At 43.7% G+C, this 21,463-nt stretch overlaps 3 protein-coding genes across 4 annotated transcripts; 1 reads left to right on the top strand and 2 right to left on the bottom strand.

Annotated features, from left to right (window-relative positions):
* The first annotated feature begins 210 nt into the window (after window positions 1–210).
* Window positions 211–8,902, top strand: LOC306706428 (electrogenic aspartate/glutamate antiporter SLC25A12, mitochondrial-like). Its single transcript, XM_079173508.1, is given in 19 exon segments — window positions 211–264; window positions 928–981; window positions 2,227–2,372; window positions 2,729–2,844; window positions 3,121–3,126; window positions 3,129–3,259; window positions 3,412–3,558; window positions 4,327–4,465; window positions 4,623–4,716; window positions 4,822–4,906; window positions 5,010–5,091; window positions 5,211–5,369; window positions 5,542–5,594; window positions 5,921–6,001; window positions 6,472–6,612; window positions 6,805–6,943; window positions 7,169–7,327; window positions 7,421–7,511; window positions 7,918–8,902. Coding segments are annotated over 19 exon segments (2,043 nt in total). The 5' UTR covers window positions 211–252; the 3' UTR covers window positions 8,126–8,902.
* LOC306706427 (dynein, cytoplasmic 1, intermediate chain 2a-like) lies at window positions 8,242–16,914 on the bottom strand. 2 transcript variants are annotated; one of them, XM_079173506.1, is made up of 16 exons: window positions 16,800–16,914; window positions 14,760–14,868; window positions 14,537–14,669; window positions 13,984–14,068; window positions 13,195–13,322; window positions 13,005–13,094; window positions 12,615–12,777; window positions 12,416–12,515; window positions 12,166–12,291; window positions 11,804–11,950; window positions 11,524–11,637; window positions 11,298–11,431; window positions 11,015–11,159; window positions 10,772–10,912; window positions 10,417–10,542; window positions 8,242–10,303 (listed from the first exon to the last, which is right to left on the bottom strand). In XM_079173506.1, the coding sequence occupies exons 2-16, from the start codon at window positions 14,865–14,867 to the stop codon at window positions 10,202–10,204; spliced, it is 1,842 nt and encodes a 613-aa protein (XP_079029632.1). In that variant the 5' UTR covers window position 14,868; window positions 16,800–16,914; the 3' UTR covers window positions 8,242–10,201. The 2 variants fall into 2 exon arrangements, with proteins under 2 accessions (XP_079029632.1, XP_079029633.1); XM_079173507.1 differs by lacking the exons at window positions 13,984–14,068; window positions 14,537–14,669; window positions 14,760–14,868; window positions 16,800–16,914 and adding an exon at window positions 13,538–13,596.
* Window positions 16,915–17,636: 722 nt separating this feature from the next.
* Window positions 17,637–19,275, bottom strand: LOC306706074 (uncharacterized protein; the record flags this gene model as incomplete). The annotated part of the gene is made up of 4 exons (XM_079172984.1): window positions 17,637–18,302; window positions 18,412–18,560; window positions 18,971–19,015; window positions 19,221–19,275. The coding sequence occupies 4 exons, from the start codon at window positions 19,273–19,275 to the stop codon at window positions 17,637–17,639; spliced, it is 915 nt and encodes a 304-aa protein (XP_079029110.1).
* Between the last annotated feature and the right edge of the window lie 2,188 nt (window positions 19,276–21,463).

The following is a 21,463-nucleotide window of genomic DNA, read 5'->3' as shown; positions in this document are numbered from 1 at the left end:
GATACGTCCTCATATCTGTACCGCGAACGTTTGAGGGACTTTCACAACAAGTACAAAGCCGCAATTGTCCTTATTCCTTTCATGGTTGATTGCGGAAAGAAATAACGGAAAGAAATAGCGGACAGTTGGCTTCCAGGTCGATACGCCCCCTTTCTGGCGCGTTCATCGCGTTTGGTGTGAACGCAGCTTCACGTTACACGACGCGTCCGAGGGCGTTACGTCTGCCCTCACTGTGCGTGACGTCGAATCAGCATGGCGGTCAAGGTGACTTCGGCATCGCTCTCTCTGCGATTTTCAACCCTCTGCTTTAACGTGTCTGCGTGTCTTTCGCTCGTCTTTGTGCGTGTGTGTGAATGACCCAAAGCTAGTCCTGCCGGTGCAGTCCGAGGCAGGGTGTCTCTGGCGCGGTGTCCTCCTCCGTGGCTGTAGCATCACCGGGCTAGCTGTTCGCCCCGGCTGGCCTTGATGAGACACCCACAACCTCGAAGTTAGCGAGATAATGCTAAACCGCTGTCAGATTGTCGTTACTGCCGCGATACGACCACAAAACGCCAGCTTAACGTGGCATCTTTTCACTGCAGATGTCATTGCATCGCGTTGTGTCCTCTTCATACGAGTAGTGTGTGATCGCTAGCCGGCTACCCAAATGTAACATTAGTCTGAGCTTGAAGCAGCTGGGTCGGTGGTTTCGCTTGCTGTCTAACTTGCTCAACGAGTCTTTAGTCCGGCTGTAGTCGTTTAACTCTGATTGTGTCAGTTGTTTTGTTTCTCCTTCACGACAGTGGACGTTTCAAGGAGACAGGAACCCAAAGCGGCTAGCTTGTTTTGGTTCATTTTATGTGCAGTACACACCGCCCTGCAGGACTTGCTTTGAATACAAGCCTTATTTGTGGGGATGTAAAAAAATAATGCCATTTATTGTTTTAGGTGCAATCTACCAAACGTGGGGACCCAAGTGAGCTGAAATCAATCTTCCAGAAGGTAAGGTCTGCACAGATTTGATCCTATCAAAGTCAAATGTTTCTTTGGTCAATGTCAGATTACGCATATATGTGTGTGTGTATATATATATATGTGTGTGTGCTCATCATGAACGTCATCAGATGTATTTGTGAGCTCTCTGTGTAGCAAACGGCTCACCCAGGACTGTGTTCACTTTGGGTGAAATGAGCTTGTAGGTCTGTCATGGGGTTTGAATTACAGCATTAGCCACACAGTTAAAAGTCCAGCACAGACGCCTGTTGTTACATTACAGCACACATAGCTGTAACCGAATAGTTTCTGTGTTTTTAGTCATCAGTTAGTTGTCAGACGGGAGATTAAGGAAGCATAAACATGGTTGTGCTTCACAGTTGATGAGTCAGCAGCAGCTGTGAGAGGAGTTTTGGGTTCAGAATCGCTGCTTTTCTCAATTTCAATTTGCTTGCTACAATCTTTATGACATGTGAAGGGATTTGTGTTGCAGTCTTTTCGAGGCAAAGGCCAATGCTCTATACACACACGAGGTAGTACTTTTAATCAGAGGGCCCAGGGTTCAAGTCCCTGTTCAGGCTGAAATGTCAGTTCCGCTGCTTCTAGAACAGCACAAGTAAGGACCTGAATGTTGTACTTGTCTGATCAGAGAGCACAGCGTCACTCATGCTGTGTATATACATATTTAGTAATGTCAGAGGAGACAAACTCAGAGTACTCTTGTGTATGACTATGAGATGTCATGTGATCGATTGGTTAACCTTCACTCTGCTCCACTGTGTGGTGAGAGTGTGCCAGCAGTTAGGTACCCCGATGGATCAAATAGCCCTCAGGCTAAAAACACCAGAGTGTTCCTGCTCAGTGTGTAACTCTTGACACGCCACCCCACAACTGAAATATCGCTGACCTTTGTTATTCAGGTGCAGCTCGAGTGGCCTGCAAAACGACCAATGACCAGAGCTGATATTTTTGTGAGCCACCAATCGAAACAATCTTCCTCTTTCAACACTTTCGTTAATAATTAGCGAGGAGAAGTGAGTGTGTTGTAGCGAGTAAAACATGCACCTTATAGTGTTGTATGGCGTTCACACAGCTTGTGACGCTACAGTACGTACATGTCATACTCAACCCTCGTGCCTTTGACCAAACAGCTGAGTAGTTATTTAACTGGGTAAAAGGAACAGTTGTTGTAGTTGTTTATTAAATATAGTCGGGGTTAGGTATTGATGCTGGTGTTGTCTTCGGTCCCCTCAGTATGCCAGTGTAGCAGACAGTGATGGAGAGAGGTTTATGACCCCAGGAGACTTCGTCCAGAGGTATCTAGGACTACACACGCAGATCCACCACAACCCCAAAACTGTACAGCTCATCGCTGCTGTTGCCGACACCACAAAGGACGGGTATGTACTGACACACACACGCACACCGTTAAACACAGATTATCACGACTAATTGACATCTTATTGAGCCATGTCTGATATGTACTTGCCATTATTTCCATTTAAAGATAAGATAAAACTCCCAATGACTCTCATTTCCCAGATTGATTGTGCATGCAGGTATGTGCACACATTCAACCGATTAAGTGACGTAGTGTGTAGATCTGTACAGTGAAAATGTTTTTATGTGTTCTGTGAACTAGTCCACTGTGAACTAACACGGTATGATCTGATCTTTGCTTCATTCATCTTTGATGTGTTTTGTTTAACAATACATACAATGTTTTTCCCCTCCTCCACCACATGTACAATGGCAGGCTGATCTCGTTCCAGGAGTTTGTAGCATTTGAGTCGGTGTTGTGTGCGCCCGACACGCTCTTCATAACAGCCTTCCAGCTGTTTGACAAGACTGGAACCGGAAACATTTCCTTTGGTATGAGTCTTCTCTACGTGGGCTTTGAGTTCAATCCACATGATTTCAATGAATCAAAACATATATATATATATATATATATATATAGCACTGTACACTGTGAGGAATGTTTTCAGCTATTAACATGGCATTGTTCACCAGATTACTCCTCAGTCTAAGTCATTACACACACACTCACACACACAGCGCTTTATGTTATGGTATTGAGATTATATGATATGATTGTTGTTGTCTCAAAATTTGTCCGGATGATGAATTATTGTGCTTTTGCTGCAGAGAATGTCCGGACATCTTCAGCCAGACCACAGTGCACCACCACATCCCCTTCAACTGGGAATGTGAGTTCATCCGCCTGCACTTTGGGCACGACCGCAAGAAACGCCTCAGCTACCTGGAGTTCACCCAATTCCTGCAGGTGTGCTGATTACACACACACCCACACACACACACTCACACACACTGATCAGAGTTTGATTGCTTTTTCTCTACTTTCCTTACTTTATTTGTCTTTTCCAAGTTTTACTACATACTATATTTACACACAGTGTTGCCGTGTCATGTTTTTAGGAGCTGCAGTTGGAGCATGCGCGCCAGGCGTTTGCCCAGAAGGACAAAGGGAAGAATGGCGTCATCTCCGCCATGGACTTCAGTGACATTATGGCCACCATCAGACACCACATGCTCACACCGTTTGTGGAGGAGAACCTTGTTTCTGTGAGTGTGTGTTTGTGTGTGCATGGAGAGCTTTCTGACAGTAATTTGAACACTTTTCCCTGAGGCCGTAAAATATTCCGTTCTGATCGACTTGAGGAGGATTGTTATTTTCAGATAAACACAGCTCTGGTTGTTCTAAATTCCTTTTTTATAATTGGAAGTTCATTCATCTTTACTGAGTGGCAAACTGTTTTCAAGGCGAACAGTGACGTAACGTTTTTAAATGTAACCAACCTTTAAAAAAAATACTTGTGTTTTGTTCACTGGCTAGTGTTAATATAATCCGCTCTGACCTGTTGGGTTCTGCAAATGAACACACTCAACAGTAAATCATCCTCTGCTTTGCGTGTTGGGTTAAGAGCCTTAAAGGATAATACTGGTCACTTTCAACTTACTTCTGCTGCATTTCTAATTCTAATAATATGCTTAGCTCAGGCTCTTCATTGTTCTCTTGCAATAGGTGCGTCCATACATTCCCACACGTCTTGACAGGGCTACATGTGCTGGTTAATGCTGAGCTATTAAACCTGAAGCCCAGGCTATAGTAAAAGAAATGTTCAGTACAATATGACCACTAAAGTAAAGGAGTACAGTTTACTCCTTAGCCCTCGCAATAAAAGAAAAAACACGGTACAGTTTAAATTGAAATATGGCAATATTGAGTCATATATGAAACTGTGGATCTTGCGTTCTCATTAAGAGTAGAATATAAGAAACCAAAACGTATTGTTTATAGTGAAACCAGTACCTGTGCCTTTCTTCTGCCAGGCTGCGGGTGGCAATACCTCTCACTTGGTCAGCTTCTCCTACTTCAACGCCTTCAACGCCCTCCTGAACAACATGGAGCTGATTCGCAAGATCTACAGCACGCTGGCTGGCACGCGGAACGACACGCTCCTGACCAAAGGTGCACAGATCGTTTACTGTGCTCACGTTATTGTCACGTTGTGTCTTTGACTTCCAGCCAAAGATGTTGCATGGTTGTGTCAGGAATGTGTTATTGTAAAAGATTAATCTGCTCTCTCTCTCTCTCTCTCTCTCTCTCTCTCTCTCTCTCTCTGCAGAGGAGTTTGTTCATGCTGCCAACAGGTTTGGTCAGATCACTCCCATGGAAATTGACATCCTCTACCAGTTGTCAGCCCTGCACTCCCCCTCCGGGTAACACTCACTCCGATACTCAGTTAGATGCTTTGCTGACAATTATTGAAGGATATTATGATGACAAGTGATGCAAATAACAGGAAATAAACCCATGTGTATCAGGCGCCTGAATCTTGCTGACATTGAGAGGATTGCTCCACTAGAGGAAGGATGTCTGCCTCATCACCTGGTTGAAACCCAAAAACAGGTAGGATGATTGTGGCAGTCGGTTATGTGAAACTCCTAATTTGCAATAAAATTGATGTAATTGTCTGACTTTTTTTTTTTTAATTTTATTTTCTTCCCATCAGGCCCATGGGGACAGTTCCAGGCCTATTTGGCTCCAGGTTGCAGAGTCTGCCTACAGGTTCTCCCTCGGCGCCGTCGCCGGAGGTGAGTTATCCTGTGGCCAGAGGCAGAATGCAGCCTGATAGACACACAGCCACGTCTGATATGTCTAATTCATATCGGATGTTATTAATTAAGTCTGACTTTGTGTGCGTTTATCACAGCTACGGGAGCGACGGCAGTGTACCCCATCGACTTGGTAAAGACCCGTATGCAGAACCAGAGGTCCACTGGATCCTTTGTTGGAGAGCTGATGTACAAGAACAGCTTTGACTGTGCTAAGAAGGTGCTTCGCTATGAGGGCTTCTTCGGCTTCTATAGAGGTAAGCCAGAAAGGCACCTGTGGTGTCCCCCTTGTGGAGTCACACCACCAGGGATTTCCCCTTTAGTGTCTTTTATTATGTTTGTGACCTCAAGTCCTTCCTATTTATTTTGGATTTCTCCTCTCTTGCTACTGTCTGCACAGTAATACTAATGAGCCCTGATGCTCTACAGGTCTGGTCCCTCAGCTTATAGGTGTAGCGCCCGAGAAAGCTATCAAACTCACAGTGAGTACCTCACCAACACAACGCACAACCCTCCTGCACTTAAATTTCACTTTGCATGCACACTGTTACATTGGTAAAAATGATTTATTAATGAGCTTGAAAATGTAAGGATTTAAACAACATCAAACAAAAGGGGTCCATAAAATGACCAATACGGTGAGAAGTTAAATTAAGTAAAAATGTAATATCAAATTGAAATGAAGGAAATTGAAATTTAATAGGATGAAAAGTATGACTTTAGGGGAATCTACAAAGGCAAGATGAAAATGAGGGAGTGATTTTTAGCATTACTCTGAATGGTCTTTGCTTGTGTTTGTGTCTCACAGGTGAATGACTTGGTAAGAGACAAGTTCACCAACAAGGACAACACCATTCCTTTTTTGGCTGAGGTTTTGTCTGGTGCTTGTGTAAGTACCATATCCCAAACACTTTTGTGTCTGTCTGTGAATGCATCCATGAACACTAGATGGGAACAAATGCAGTCAGGTGTTTGTTAGTTGTTAAGGCCATTCAAAAAGTAACTCATGCATGGAGTCTGTTTTATCTGTTGTATTAACCGTCTTGCAGAGCTCCTAACATCTAACATCAAACAGCAATGCTAAGCTGCACCCAGAGTGAAATTGCCATCGTCCAATGCAACGTGTTTTTGTTTTCTTCTGTTTTTGTTTTTGATAGCGTTGTTCATCCTTACACACATTGGCCCTGCACACCTTACCGTCCGAGGAAATGGCAAAGTAAATGATTGATCAGGATTTAATTTTTTACTTTTGATACATTTCATGAGCAAAGACTCCCTCGGCTGCGTACGTGTGAGATGCAGGAGCAGTAATCCTTTTTTTTAATATAATGCGTGAACAAACTCCGCCTTCTCTTCCAGGCTGGAGGCTCTCAGGTGATCTTTACCAACCCTCTGGAGATTGTGAAGATTCGGCTGCAGGTGGCAGGCGAGATCACCACCGGACCTCGGGTCAGTGCGGTCAACGTGGTTCGTGAGCTGGGCTTCTTCGGCCTCTACAAGGTAATGTGTCTCAGGCCGCCCCGTGATGTTTGCTTGTGTGGTTGACAGGAGTGCAAACAGCGTCACTGTATTTCATGTAATGGCACTCCCTCTGTCTGGCATGTATGCACTCTTCCTCTTTGCCTCCCTCTTTCATAGTCTGCTCTCAAGCACCGTCTCATACATCTGTCTGCTCTTTGTGTGTCTCTCTAGGGTGCTAAAGCATGTTTCCTGAGAGACATCCCCTTCTCTGCCATCTATTTCCCCGCGTACGCCCACCTCAAGACCCAGTTTGCTGACGAACAAGGCAGGCTGGGAGCTCTGCAGCTTCTCACTGCTGGAGCCATTGCAGGTATCCTCAGATTATGACATAAAACATCGCTGTATTTTATGAAATACTCCAATAGAGAAATGAATGCCATTCAAATGAATCCTTAGCTGCAAGCAGAAATAAGCTATTATTTATAAGTTATTCATTACGACTGACTTTTTACTGCCCTTTAAGTCATGGAGACCACATTTTACACAGGTTTGAAGAAAATGCGTCATCTGTCGTCTTTGTAACTCTATTTCCCAGGTATCCCTGCAGCCTCCCTCGTGACGCCTGCCGATGTCATCAAGACTCGTCTGCAAGTGGCAGCGAGGGCAGGACAGACCACGTACACGGGAGTCATCGATTGCTTCAGGAAGATAATGAAAGAGGAGGGGTTCAGGGCTCTGTGGAAGGGAGCTGGAGGTGTGTGTTTGTGTTTGTGTACATGCATAGACACAATGCATGTCTGGTTTTTGCAATTGAACCGTGTTGACTTGTTTTGTCTCTTTTCTCCAGCTCGTATGTGCCGGTCTTCTCCTCAGTTTGGTGTCACACTGGTGACTTATGAGCTCTTGCAGCGGTGGTTATACGTTGATTTTGGAGGACAGTAAGTTGATCTTTTTGTTAACAGGAGAGTGAGCAGTGAAGTCAGTTATGTAGCCTTTTTAAAAATGTAGACGGCTGTTAGGTTGACAGGGAGGGACGCTCGGGAAGCACGTGTGAGGATGCATCATGCGCTTGTAGGATTCATGGCCAGCACGAAAATACAGAACATAGTTTTAGAGGGAGTACATATGACTCTATATGACTTTTGATGCTTGATTGCTTCCTTTCTTCTCTTAAATTTCAGTTAAAAAATATAATTTGTAGTACCTGTCATCGTACCCCTCTCACATCCCACTCCATAGACTCTTACATGATTGGATTATTTTCATCTATATATCAGAAATGCGTTTGTTTGTACAGTGATCACTCTCTCCCCCCCACCCCCACCCTCTCTCTCCTCTCTACAGTCGCCCGGCAGGATCTGATCCCACACCCAGGTCTCGTATCTCAGAGCTTCCTCCCATCAACGCCGACCACGTCGGAGGCTACCGCCTGGCCGCAGCCACCTTTGCCGGCGTGGAGAACAAATTTGGCCTCCACCTTCCCAAATTCAAGTCATCCGGCGTGGTTTCCATACATCACCCAGAGCCAGTCGCCGCCGCGCCGGCCCCATAGAGGTCTGAACCGCCATATCACTTTGCCATCCCTCTCCTCCTCCACCAGGAGCCAGACACTTTGATAGATACACAAACAAAAACACGCACACGGTTGAAAACGCACTCCTTTAAAAACAAAACAACACAACACCAGGTGACGGTGTGCTCCACTGGTCCCCAGCCAGGAGTGGAGGAGGAGAGCTGGCTGCAGCTGTGGATGTGACCGAGCAGACGCCGACGGGATCAGAGCACTGACTGTGTTGTATCTTCAGTGGCTGGAGGCTCCTGGCGTCTCCCATCTTTTGTGTTCTTCTCTCCAGCATTCGTATGAATCGGAGCCTCGAGCACTCCTCTCCCTTTCTCTCTCATGACTAGCTGATTTGATTTTCATTCTGTTTTCCGTCTGATACTCAGTGCGAGCAGGACTTTTCTCTTCTTGGGCAGCGGGCATAGCAAATATTAAGATTGTTGAGCATGGTGTTGGGTTTCCCTCTCGATTGGTCCTTCCACAGGAGGCTAGATACTGTACATATTGTATAAGTGTGGTGAGGCGGCTCATTGACGGGAAGGAAAGTGACAAAGGTCCGTAACGTTCGGTCTGCGTCGTTATACAGTAACTAATGTTATGGAAATGTGGGGGGAGAATCACTCTTACTGATGTACAGAACTTTTCAATCAAAGTGTTTTCTTGATAAAACAAGAAACATGAGATAAGAATTAGATAATAATAAATTAAATGTATCAATTGATTCACTGTATTTTATTGAAATAAATCATCCATATGGTTTTAATTTTACCAACTGAGTTTGAGTTTTATTCCAATGGAAAAGTGCAACCATTAACTGTATCAGGAACAGCAACAGGAAAGCATACAGTACAATAAGTATATGCAGAATACTGATCTTCATGTTATATCAAATATGGTTGCAACAGTGCATTTTCTAGCTCATTTTAAACATTAAAGAGAAAGCGTTTGAGTCTGCTGAGGTCGGACTGCTGCATCCTGGAGGGAGTTAACGATTGGATGGAAAAGGAAAAGAATAAAACTCATTCATGTTCTGTGGTAAAGGGTAAACTGGTTTCCAACCTCAGCTTTGCACCTCCTGTTAAATCTAAATGTAGTTTATTTGGATCCTCATAAAGAGGACAAGTCAGGAAACTGTTCTACTACTCATTACACAGGTACAGAGTATAAAACAATAACCTTTGGTACAGAAATCACCTTTAAATGATACTAGTGTCAATAGAGTCGAGGCAAGTATAGTAACAGATTTTTGCCTGGTAAAAAGCTTGCAGTGCTAATCTTAGTAATGTACTAAAGCATTTAGTACAAAGCAGCATTTTTTTAAAACAATACACAAAATATTTAAATAAGTGCAACCACCAGAATAAATATAAATATTAAATATTGTAGTGGTTGAAATGTAGGAACGACACACTTCCGCACAGGCCAGAGGTCGCATGTGTGAGCACATTAGCTGTGTCAAGTCATCAAATTCAAGTGCTGCTGAGGATAAAGAGGATCTGATAGAGATATCTCAGCTTTTCTTTCTTTTAGCTCTGCTGAATTACTTAGACAGCCATGTGCACAAGCGTGTCCCGAAAATATTAAAACATGTAAAAACACTCAAATGGTAATAAAAAGGTGCAAGTACAAAGGTTTGCATATTTAAAAAAGGGCTGAGTTGGTTGAGGCCTGAGGAGAAGAGCAGTTTCTGAAAACCCTGAGGATGTTCTCAAAGCTAGAAGTCACATCTGTGCTGAGAATCACTTCCCTGTATTCCTTTGCCAGTTTAACTTCCAACCCCTTAAACTGTGGTTGCTGTACTACTACTGCTACACATGACATCCACCGTCCCTACAAACGTACTCTAAAACTCTCACATTCAAAAGCACATCAAAAACGGGTCTTTTCTATCCATTCTAGCTCTGCAAATCTCCTCAGGCCAATCCATGTAGTAGTAGTAGGCGGAAAAAGCTGGAAGCCAGAGAGAGGAGAGCGCTGCTCCTCCGGCAGTGTCGGGTAGTGTGCTATAGGTGGCGTAGTGTACTAGGGAGAAATGTATGAGCGGTCGTCGGTGCGGCGTTTGCAGCATCAGACGTTGGCCAGTTCCTCGGCTTCGTCTCGGCTCTCGTTGATCTCAGCCAGCGTCCTGACGAAGCGCGTCCACTCGTCGGCCTTAGGCACGCATATTTGCTGCAGAGAGAGAGAGAGAGAGAGACGAAGGACAACACATGTAATCAGCATGTAAAGAGAAAAAGCTGGAGAGAGTGACGCCGAACAAAAGGACAGATGACATGACATCTCACCTCCCCTACGTCGTAGACCTGCACCTGCCCCTCCGAGTCCCCGGTGGCAATCTCTTTGCCGGAGTGAGCCCATCTAACGCGGTTCAGTGCTGGAGCGCCCTCCACGTACACGCTGGCAGTGGGAACCTTAAAAAACACACATAGCAGCTTACAGATTCATGTATGGTCATCAGTGTTCCCCACGTTCTTAGACAGCCACATGCAGATGTGGCTCACGGAAGAATATTAGGAAATACGCTTAATCAAGTCAGATGAGAACATTGATACCGTAACAAAAAAAAGGCGTGTTTCCCAAAATGTCAAGCTATGGGGGTGAAATTAAAGGTCTTCCTCAGTGAATTGTGTGTGTGCGTACCTCGGTATCATTATTGAGGTTCCACAGGTCCAGGCGTCCGGCCAGGTCCACACAAGCAAACAGAGCCGGGTGTGTTGGAGACCACATGGCGTCATAGACGTAGTCACAACTGTCTTCGAACGAGTACAACGGGCGGGTGCTCTGCACAGAAGAACAGAGGGAGAGTTGGATTAACGTTAGGTATCGTGACTGAAAGTGGATTTTAAAAAACCAGCTTTTCCAGTGACAGCGTGAACGTCTCACCTTAGTGCTCCAGAGTTTGACAGTCCAGTCAAAAGAGGCGGAGATGAAGAGATGAGAGAAGTCAACGGGTCCTCCAGCACTGTGACAGCTCAGCCCGGTCACCGGACCATGATGGCCCTCAAACACCTCGGTGATGCCCGCCTTACTGTAACGCACATAAAAACAATCGTGAAAGGTTCTGCTAATTACCTTCCTTCCCCCTCAAGGCTTTTTTTTCACAATTTGTTGGAAGTCGCAACCGCTCCTTTGGTGCTAATGAGGACAGAGGTCAAAGATCACACACCTCCCGTGGCGACAGGCTGTGTAGACCGAGCCGTCCTCGCTCCCCACCACAAAGTTGTTGACGTCGCCCAGAGGGAAGGCCATGGAGGTGACAGCCACCGCTTTGCTCTGTTTGAAGACCAGCTCCAGACTGTCCTGCAGGGAAAACAAACGCGCACAGGGTCAGACTCTCCCATCTGAGATTCACGACAGCGTGTCATTAATCCGTCCATACGAGTTCAGCGTACCTGTGGCTGGGAGAGCATGTCGAGGCTCCAGGAGCACATCTTGCCGTCGGTGGAAATGCTGATCAGGTTGTTAGCATTTTGGGTTCCTACCACGTTCACACAGTAAACCGGGTGCTGAACAGAGCAGAGCACAGTTAGAGGAGTAGAACAACACACACACTAAAGCTGGATTGGCTGAATCACAAAAACACACAGTTGGGTCGATCATTTCAAAAGGCCTTCAACGAAATAGTTTGTGAGAGTGTGTAGACATAAAGGTGTGTGCGCTCCAGTGCATTACTGTGTGTGCAGCTGCAGACAGAGGAGTTCTCTGAACAGGGGTGCGCTTGTTGCTCCTGTTGTCCCACAAGACGATCTGTCCGGAGTATGTCCCACCCACCACCAGGTTAGGGTGGAACTTTGCGAACCCGGCTGACATCACCTCTGACTAGAGGAAGAAAAAAAAAATGTGTTATAAACAGTATATTTGCTTCTGCCTGGGTATCTGGTTGTATTAGGCTTAAAAACGATTCATTTTGACTCTTGAAGTCTGGAATTGAACCTGGCACATTGCGGTAACATGCACTGTAACCACAGGGCTACGCAGGCGCCCCATGTGACCTCTCTTAACGATACTGTTTTCATGGTGAATTACTTCCTTACCTGGCAGTGGAAGATGTACTCGGGTGTGTTCTTCTTGTACTTCAGGTTCCAGACCAGTGCCACTCCATCCGGCTCATGGGGAGCATCCTCATTGTTGTTATACGAGGCCACCAGCAGCTCTGGATACTGAGAGGAACACAGCATTAATCTACATAGGAGTCTTCTGTCACTGACCCTCTGCCAGGTGTGCAGGTTTGGACTTGTAATAGGATGAATTTCTCTGTGGGGATCAATAACAAATACAACCCACCTGAGGTGACCAGTCGAGACAGGTGACCACTCTGTTTTTAGTCCAGCGCTCATCTGCAAACTGTCTGTTGAGAACCAGCTTTGCACCTGCTTGCAAATCACTGCGAGGGGCAATAACAAAGAATTATTATCAAGTCTGCCTGTCCATCATTAAACTTCTATCTTAACTATTTATTTACTTTACTTTATATGTGCCTCACCCTTCCTTGTCCTCGAGGTCTCTGCCGCTGTAGTCGAAGCAGACGTCCACATGCTCAGCAAGAGCTCTCTCCACGATTCTGCTGCCTCGTTCGAAAAATGAGAGGAATTCCTCGGAGTGCAGGACTTGCAGCTTCTCTTCTTCTGTCAGCTCTTTGGGAGTGTCTGTACACACGAATGAGAGTTCAACAAAGATAGGAGAAAATAAATAGAAGAAAAGTGCTTGGTTACCGGTAACATGTTGCTGGATGGATAGAAATGACTGTTTTTTTTCCCTATTAATCAGCATTAATGAAGCACAGTGGATTTCCTGCCACAGTTATAGGTATTAATAATTAAGATGTCATCAAGAACCAGCGCACACTTTGAGAGTTTACGTGTTACAAACTTACCCTCGTCTTGCTGATCGCCATGTTCACCTTTGTCCTCCTGGGCATCCTCTGCATTTGGGGGAGCAGTTATCTCCTCATCCTCCTCCTCATCTGGACAACAAACAGATTTGATTTAGTTCTTATTGAAGGTTGATTAAACCAAGGTATAAAGTTGGGACAACACTCTTTTTTGGTGTATATGTCCGTTTACCTGCTTTTTGATCGGTGTGCGTCAGGGCCTCGGTGGGCGTCTGTGTTTCTTTGGAGTAGGCTACTAATTCCTTCGGGGCAAAGTCGACCTGGGTCAATTTGGACATGCCCAGCCTCACGGCTCCACGTCTACACACACACACACACACACACACCATGGTGGAAATAAGGTCACGCATACAAAGGTTTGCAATGCAAGGCAGAACGGAATGAAAATTGTACATGTAGAGACATAAATAACGATGTACAGACATAATACTAACACATTTAGACAAATCTAAGGTGAAACCACGCAAACTGAATAAAGTCGGAAGACAAGCTAAAGGAGAGAGGAGGAGCAGTACCCCATCAGCTCAGAGTCGGAGTGCAGTTGCAGAGTAGAGGGGTCAGGGTCCCAATGCAATGTCCTACAGCCAAACCACCAGACGGTGTTAGTCAGAGGAAGACGGGACAGACAGAAAGAAAAAGGAAAACAAGAGGATGAAACCAAACGCAAAAGGACAGGCAGAAAGGTAAGCCAATTAAGAAATGTGAAAGACAGAACACAGAGAAGAGGAACGACAGAGAGAGAGAGAGAAGAAGAACGAAGTGCGTGTTAATTGAGAAATGTCAGCGTGCCGGTGAAAAGGCAAAGAGGAGAGGAGGTCAGAACTCATCAAGTATATTCAACATGTTGATACACACACACTTGGCATGCAGGTACAACCCAAAATGACATTAAAATGACCTTAAACAACCAATCTCTATCTCCGTCTCTCATATTCATACACACACTGGCACATACACAGACCTTGGTCCTGCGTTTCCATCCCCAGAATCTTGGCTTCCTGCATCGCTGCCCACTGATTTGTTGGAGGGAGACATGGGGGCGGGGACTAGGTAGTGAAACAGACACGTATCTTCTGTTACTACCCTCAGGGGCTGAGCTGTGAGTGTGTGTTTGTAAGTCAATGAATGGATGAGTGAGTGAGGGAGGGAGGGAGTGAGGGAGTAAGGTATGGAAGAAGTGTGTGAGGGAGCGAGTGAGTGAGGGAGTGAGTGAGGGAGTGAGTTTGCATGCAGTAAGGAGGACAAAACAAAACAAAAAAGGACACACAGAGGGGAGAGAAGAGAGAATGAAAATAAATGGCAGGCAGGTTTTAGGTGTCATGCAGAAACATAGATATTGTGTGAGGGGGGTGGGGAGGGTGGGGGGGTGGGGGCAGTGACAGAAACCAAGCCAGACCACAAAGTTAGACGGGACTTTTATAAACACTGCAACTGCAACAAGCAAACCAGAAATCAGTGGCAGGTAAGTGGGGGTGAAAGGTAGCAATAGAAGCATGCAGACATCGTGTGTTTACCGTGGTGTATGTCAGGGGTGATGCCGACACTCTGCAGCAGCGCCTCCGCCTCCCTCCTCTTCCTCTCCAGGTCAGAGTCTTCATGACCACCCGAGGACCCACCACCCGCCTCAGCTCCTCGCTTGGAGTCTCCCTACAGAGTACAGAACGGGCTAAACACAAAGCAGCAGCCAAGCAGGTTCTTCAAGTGACTCTAGTTGAAGCTCGGGTTTCTACCACTTACGTCCTTCTTTTTCTTCTCCTCCTCTTTTCTCTTCTTCTCCTCTCGAATCTGGGCGATCCGTTGCTTCTTCCTCTCCAGTTCAGCCTTCAGCTCGCTCTTGTCAGACATACTGCAGGAGGACGAGAGGATGTTACAGGGCGACATAGAGACTCTTCAAGAAATACTTCAAACCCTTTTTTTTTCTCTCTCTTTGAATTCTTATGAGTAATTTGCTTCACTGATAATGAGCCCTGTCCAGGATCCTCAACTAAATATCAGCAAATGAAATACTAGGCTCACAGCGTGTCTAGTAGGACTGCAACTAAATAAGGTAGTCAAATATTGGTAGTGAGATGACTATTATTACAGACAAAAAAAGCAGCAAGTTATCCGCTGGAACCATAAAAAAAAAAAAAAAAACTTAATTGATTAATCAGTTATCAAACAACTAATCGTTGACTCATCACTTCAGCCCTAATGTTTAGGCTAAGCAGGGAGACCGGAGACTGACATTCAAGTGGAGGACCAGAGTGAAAGCTTCAGTGTGAACAACATCAGACATCACCCTGAGTAACACAGAGTCTGTACATCCTGTACTGTGACTTAAAAATGACCTTGTGTGAAGGCGAAAGGAAATCTCTTTTCAGGGACATTATTATGATCTTAGTATAAGGATTTCATCACTCCTAATTGCCCTGTTAGTTCATGTGAGCACTGAGGTGCATCTACCAACCAACACTAATTTATGTATGAACCCTGAGCACCGAGACGGTTCAGACCAAGACGGTCTAATTGCAAACGCTTCAAAACTACACTGCAGATCTATTTTAGAGCGGAAATGATTCGTTGATAAATTGATGAAACAAATTGTCAGCTGTTTTGATTATCGATCAACGGTTTAGTCATTTTTCAAGCAAAGAATACCAAATATTCTAAGCTTCTCAAAGCTGAAGATTGTCATGGTAGTAAACATGGTAGTAGACTAAGTATGACATGAGTATTGGAGTGTTGCAACAGGTAATGCGATTTTGGACAAAATGATTAATAGACATATTGATAAATAAAATAATGATGGGTACCTGTCTTCAAGTACCATGGCTTGCTTATTCTAGACTGAGGCAAAGTTGGTAAAAAAAAAAAACACTTCAAAAAGGTGGATGCTGAGCTGAGTGAGACAGATACATTCAAAGTAATTCATGAAACATTAGCACCAGTAATTCAGCTTTTCCAGGGTGCAAACTACACATTTCAGTGCAGCAATATCCAGATTGTGTTGTTTGCATTAGTAACGTATCAGTGCTGCATCAATTACCCGTTAGCCCTGGGCCGGTCATACTGGTGACATGTGAACACCAGCCAGCTGTTCATAACAAGGTTCCCTTTATCTGTTTTCTCCTGATGAAATGAAACGACTGAGAGGGTGGATTATTCCCCCAAAATATACATACTAAATCTGTAAAGGCTAGGTAATTATAAAATACCCCGGTTATGTTTACAAATAAATATTATTAGTACATTACACTCTTACACAAATGTTAAAAGTCAGAGCTAGCAGCGTTTTAGTGTTGGTGTGGCTTTATTCATACACAGCATGTAGATACACCAGCTAAAATAATCATTCATCATCAGGTCACATTCATGACCTAACGCTGATCGTATTATGATGTGTTTGTATCGGGAGTGTCCAGCTGGACAACCGAGATGCTCCAACACCAACAACCGCCCTCACAAATCTGCAGATAACAATGTAAACTCGCTATTGTGTCCATTTCATCGTTTGTTTATTCATCACAAATCGCGTATTTACTGAATGCGTTATGTTACGGAGGCTTCCTTCTGGCTCGAACATTATTATAATCTAATTAACGGCTACACTGTCGGCACAGACGTGTAGTTTAGCTGTGTTAGCATGCTAATCTCCATGGCAGCCAGTAGGGCCTACTGTCACAATGAGCGAATATAACGGTAGCATCGCAGACCAACGCCCGAGCGTCTCTGCCGTACTGTCCCGTTTACTGACACGTATAAAAACAACACGGTTATGAAGGCGTGATCAAATACCTGGTATCAGATATTAGATTTACGTAGATAGATGACAACAGAATCCTGTTTCGCGTGCGTTAAGCCTGAAGAGAAGAGAAGTGATGGTGGAGACTGATGATGCTGGAAGAGAGGCAGTTAGCTAATTAACGCCGCTGCGGTCTTCTTCTTCGGTGGTTGGCCGCACAACTGTTAAAGTAGAACATTACTGCTCCCTACTGGCGGACGCGATATTTTCCTGAAGAATTTCAGTTTGTTGGCAGCAGTAGTGAAAGAAGTATTCAGAACCTTTATTTAACTAAAATTATCACTGCCACAAAATCAATAAATTACGTATAAAGGTATTGAAATAAAAGTAGAAGTAGAATGTCCAATTCCAGAGTCTTAAATTAAAAAAGAACGATTATAATATATGATTATTATACCTGCCGATTAACATGTAAGCAGCATTTTAATGTTGTAGCTTCCTGAAATTGAGACAATTTTAGCTACTTTACATACTGTTTGGTTGTTTAGTCCAAACTATTAAAAAAACCACACATATTTATTAACATTTGTCAATCATTTTTTATTATTATTTTTCTATGTTTTTATTCCATACAAAAGTTTTTCTGCATTTCTTATGAACACTCATACAAATCAGTCAGTGTGGGTTGTCATGTGGAAAACTGTGAACACAGTGAAGGCATTGTCTACATGTCTGTCCTGTACAACATTTGATGATTTGCATGATATTAATATTAAGCTTTGTTTTTAAAGTGGATTTGCTCACAGTCCTGCCCTGGTTTGGTCTTGAGATTTAATATTGTAGTCTTACACTGTATGGAAGGCCATCATTTCTACGGTATTTATTTGTTTTTACTGTGGTTCAGGAGCTGGATCGGCATAAAGCAAGGGGTCGTAAAGTTCACGTTTGAAATCATAAGGGTCGAAGTAAGGGCTTTTCTGGATGGCTGGTTCTTCAGTAACACTTTCCTTGGCTTCTGCTACTTCCTCTTTCTCCACTTTCTCTTCAGCGGGTGCCTCTGGTGCAGATGTTTCCTGGATGGGGCGGGGAGGGTGATCGATGAGGCAGTCAGGGTCCCAGTATGGATCACAGTCATACTCCATACCTTTGACAGTCGGAGGAGGGGGAGTTTGCACAGACTTTTTGGGAGCCAGAGGAGCTGGGGGTGGTTGGAGAGGAGTAACAGCTTTTATCTCCTCCTCCGTTTTGGGCCTGCAGGCAGGGTTGACTCGTGGGTCACACAGCACTGCAACAGCCCCTGTTGGCAGGTAGACGATCTGAGGTTTGCACAGTGGGTCTTTGGGGTTACACAGATAGATCCTCTGAGCATTCTCCAGAGGGTCTGGTGTAGGGGCAGGGGTGGTTGGTGGTGGAGGGGGCTGAGTGGTAGTAGTTGGTGGTGCGGTGGTAGTCAGCACACCCATTACATTTTGGTAACTGGAGGCATCTGGGCCATAGGTTACCTCCAAGTGACGCATCTGCTGATACAACATTCTGATCCTGTCGATCTCATAGAGCTGATAGAGAAACATATCAGAGAGGAAATGAAAACAAGTTTCTTTCAGCTGAATAGTGTAATACAAGTACAACCATTTATATAAGAATCTGAAATCAACCTCAACTTACTCCTTCAATGTGTCCGATACTGTTGTAGAAGCGGTAGTAGGACTGGAAATCAGGCGTGCCTCTGTACCACTTTGGATCAATGTTCCTCTTGGGTCGAGAATTGGCAAAGAAATCATGTGCCTGATCAGAGCCGATGTTAACTGGATTCCCTGTGGAAGAACACAAAATCAGGAATTATAAGGGGGGAAAGAATTGCAATTTAAATTCCAATTTGCAAGGCATTATGTTAGTAATCATTGAAAAAATGTATGTAAGGTTTTCAAATCTTAGGATCAACAGGGCCATTTAAAATCCTATAGAAATATAAGTTCAAGTATTATTGATTATTTGCACAGTTTACAGGATAACAATTATTTGTATGAAGAAAGTTACTGCCGGTATAATAGTATTAAAAGCAGAGTGCCAGTATCCTTTCAGAAATGGTTTCATTTAAACTTCATAATTGTAGGTACATTCACTTATATATTGAGTTCAGTAAACTTAAATAATAACTTTAATACAAAAATAGACTTGGATCACAACATGATTATAATCTGCAAGAAAGTGGTGGATTAATTACCTCCAGGATTCTTTACTTTCATCAGAGATGCCGCTTCTAGAAAACCTGGAGGGAGGCAGAGAATATACAGTATTCGACACCATAAACAAGGAAACACTTCACTCCGCAAAGCAATACACAGCAATTAAAGGGACGCTCGACTTGTGACTATATGAACAGTGCTATCAACAGATACAATTCAACTTTTTACTGGTGTGGTTTTAACTCCTACGTAAAGAAGAATCATTTCATGCATTTTATTTAGACAAACCTGCCATTAACAGCACGTAGCAAAGCGTCCTCAACAGGGACACCTGGGAAATCATCCTGGACATCTGCAATTGCAATATCAAGAAAAAACCTAGATTGTTTTGCATTCTGTCGCATGCTGTTATTCACAAAAGCCTATTAAATAAGTATATGCAAGCAAATGCATATTGAAAGTGTGACACTCAAAAGTATCCACCAGATGAAGACAGCTGCTGAAAAGCAAAAAAATGTACCTACAAATAAGATACAATCTCCTGTAACGTTACTATTAGATCTTCCATGTTTTTTTGGTTTAATTATAGTAGCCGTCTGATCTTCATTTACCAATCACAAAGATTCTCTTTTAAACATTTGTCAGAGAATTTGGCTTAACATTATTCTCAGTGGGCATTTACAACACAACATAAACATTGCAAAGCAAAGGTTGCCTTATATGTATAGCTCTACTTTTAAACTTGACTACTAGAGTGAATAAGAAAACGACTCACCTGTTGTTGCATCTCCCCAGTCCAGATCTAATCTGCTGCACAACATAACTGTTCATAAATACTGTCGTTAATACTGGGGCCTTTCCATTGGCCACTGAGCTGCAAGAAGTCCTAACTCCACCCCCTCGTGCATTTTCTGTTGAGACGTGGAAGAGCTCATTAGGACACTGAGCATGAGCCAGAGATAAAAGGCCAACTTCAAACAAAATAGGTGCTGTGCTGTGACAGCAGGGCTCCTACTGGTGGCACAGGCAGTCCAGTGTCTGGAGTCATAGTCCTTGATGAAGTCATCAGTGGAGGTGGAAGTTATGCATTCCTTAAGATATTGGTTTTTAGAATTGTTAAGCTTATATTTCCTGAGGTGTAATTCCCCAGGTGGCGTTGTTGGTTCCCTCATTTCCCCCCTAAAACCCCGCCACACATTCAAAAGCATTATGTTTTCCTAAATCTATAGCTGTCAAACAAACACACAACATTTTCTGTTTTGTTTTATGGACCCAATTTGCTAAACATGGCGACACACATCGTTACATCGTAGCCAAATTCTTGACAAAACATGCCTGGAAGGTAAAAATTAACCCTCCGTCCCAAAACAGCTGGATACGTCCTTTTAACTTTGGCCAGTCAAAAAATAGGGGGCGAGCGCAGTCAACTGCTGTTTAAGTCACCCAAGAAATATGCAAGAATTATGGGCTATAGCTTGTCCAAACACCAAGTCACCAAGTAACACTGCCTGGGAAACTGTTGTTTAGAGTTCTCAAAACGCCACTTATATTAGTTTCCACATTGATAGACATATTGCTGAATTGCTAGATAGCACAAATACACAAAAATGCACAAAATAAGTTATAAAGTTACTGTTTCAATAAATGTGTTGAAACAGTCAGTTTTGGTTCAAGTGTAGAACAATTAGATGTGATCCAGAATATATAGTGGCGAGGCCTGTGAAATCCCATGTTGTATAAAAAACCACACATTATTATAAGTGTGAACATTAGGGGTTTGCTGATAGTAGTAAATGATGATGTAACCCATGAGAAGCTTTCTGCGTGTGTTTGTTTCAGCCGACCAAATGCTCTGTCAAATCAGGTCTAAAGCCCTTTGACTGAATCAAAGACAGAGTGAATCAGTCAGCCGACTGATTTTGCTTCATCACATTCTCAGGTTATCTTAACTTCCTTCATTTTCATTTTCCTCGGGGGTTTGCATGCCTGCTCTGTGTTTGTCATTTCAACAGTGAAGCAAGTGCTATCCTTCAAACCAGCAGGTGAGGCGACGATCAAAGAGTGCAAGAAGAGACAGGGAGTCTATAGCAGCTCTGCCAGGTGGCTAATGGTGAAGATCATACTGTAATTGCGCTGTACACATGTCAAAAATGGAAGGGTAAGGGTACCTGTTACTTTGAAATGATATACATTTATTTGACCTGTATGCTGAGACAAACAGCCGCCTCACAAAATAAATCAACTCGTTTCAAAAAAGTAAACAGGGCAAACAAACAACAACATGTAATGCCCCCAAGAATCTGACATTTTCTTTCAATATTGTTGCTGTCTTGTCAGAGTAACGCTTGCATATTATTTCCATATATTGCCAATATTTCACAAACAATTTGAGCCATTTGTAGGATCAAGTTTATCTGGATGAACCATCTGGAAATTTCAAAGTAAACTGATGAGATAAACTCCCTGAAGAATTAAAAAGAAATGATAAAACAGTGCATGTTACACAGGGTTTACAATGTTGAATGAGATTG

This window comes from Pholis gunnellus (assembly GCF_910591455.1).
Source record: "Pholis gunnellus genome assembly, chromosome: 14".
NCBI lineage: Eukaryota > Metazoa > Chordata > Actinopteri > Perciformes > Pholidae > Pholis > Pholis gunnellus.
This window is presented reverse-complemented; position numbering and strand designations above follow the sequence as displayed.

Excerpts from the sequence above, each read along its gene's own strand:
- LOC306706427 (XM_079173506.1), bottom strand. The coding sequence starts at position 14,867 with ATGTCTGACAAGAGCGAGCTGAAGGCTGAACTGGAGAGGAAGAAGCAA. Across the intron at positions 11,951-12,165 it reads AGTACATCTTCCACTGCCAG|TCAGAGGTGATGTCAGCCGG; the intron begins GTAAGGAAGTAA and ends TTCTTCCTCTAG. Across the intron at positions 11,638-11,803 it reads TGTCTGCAGCTGCACACACA|CACCCGGTTTACTGTGTGAA; the intron begins GTAATGCACTGG and ends TGCTCTGTTCAG.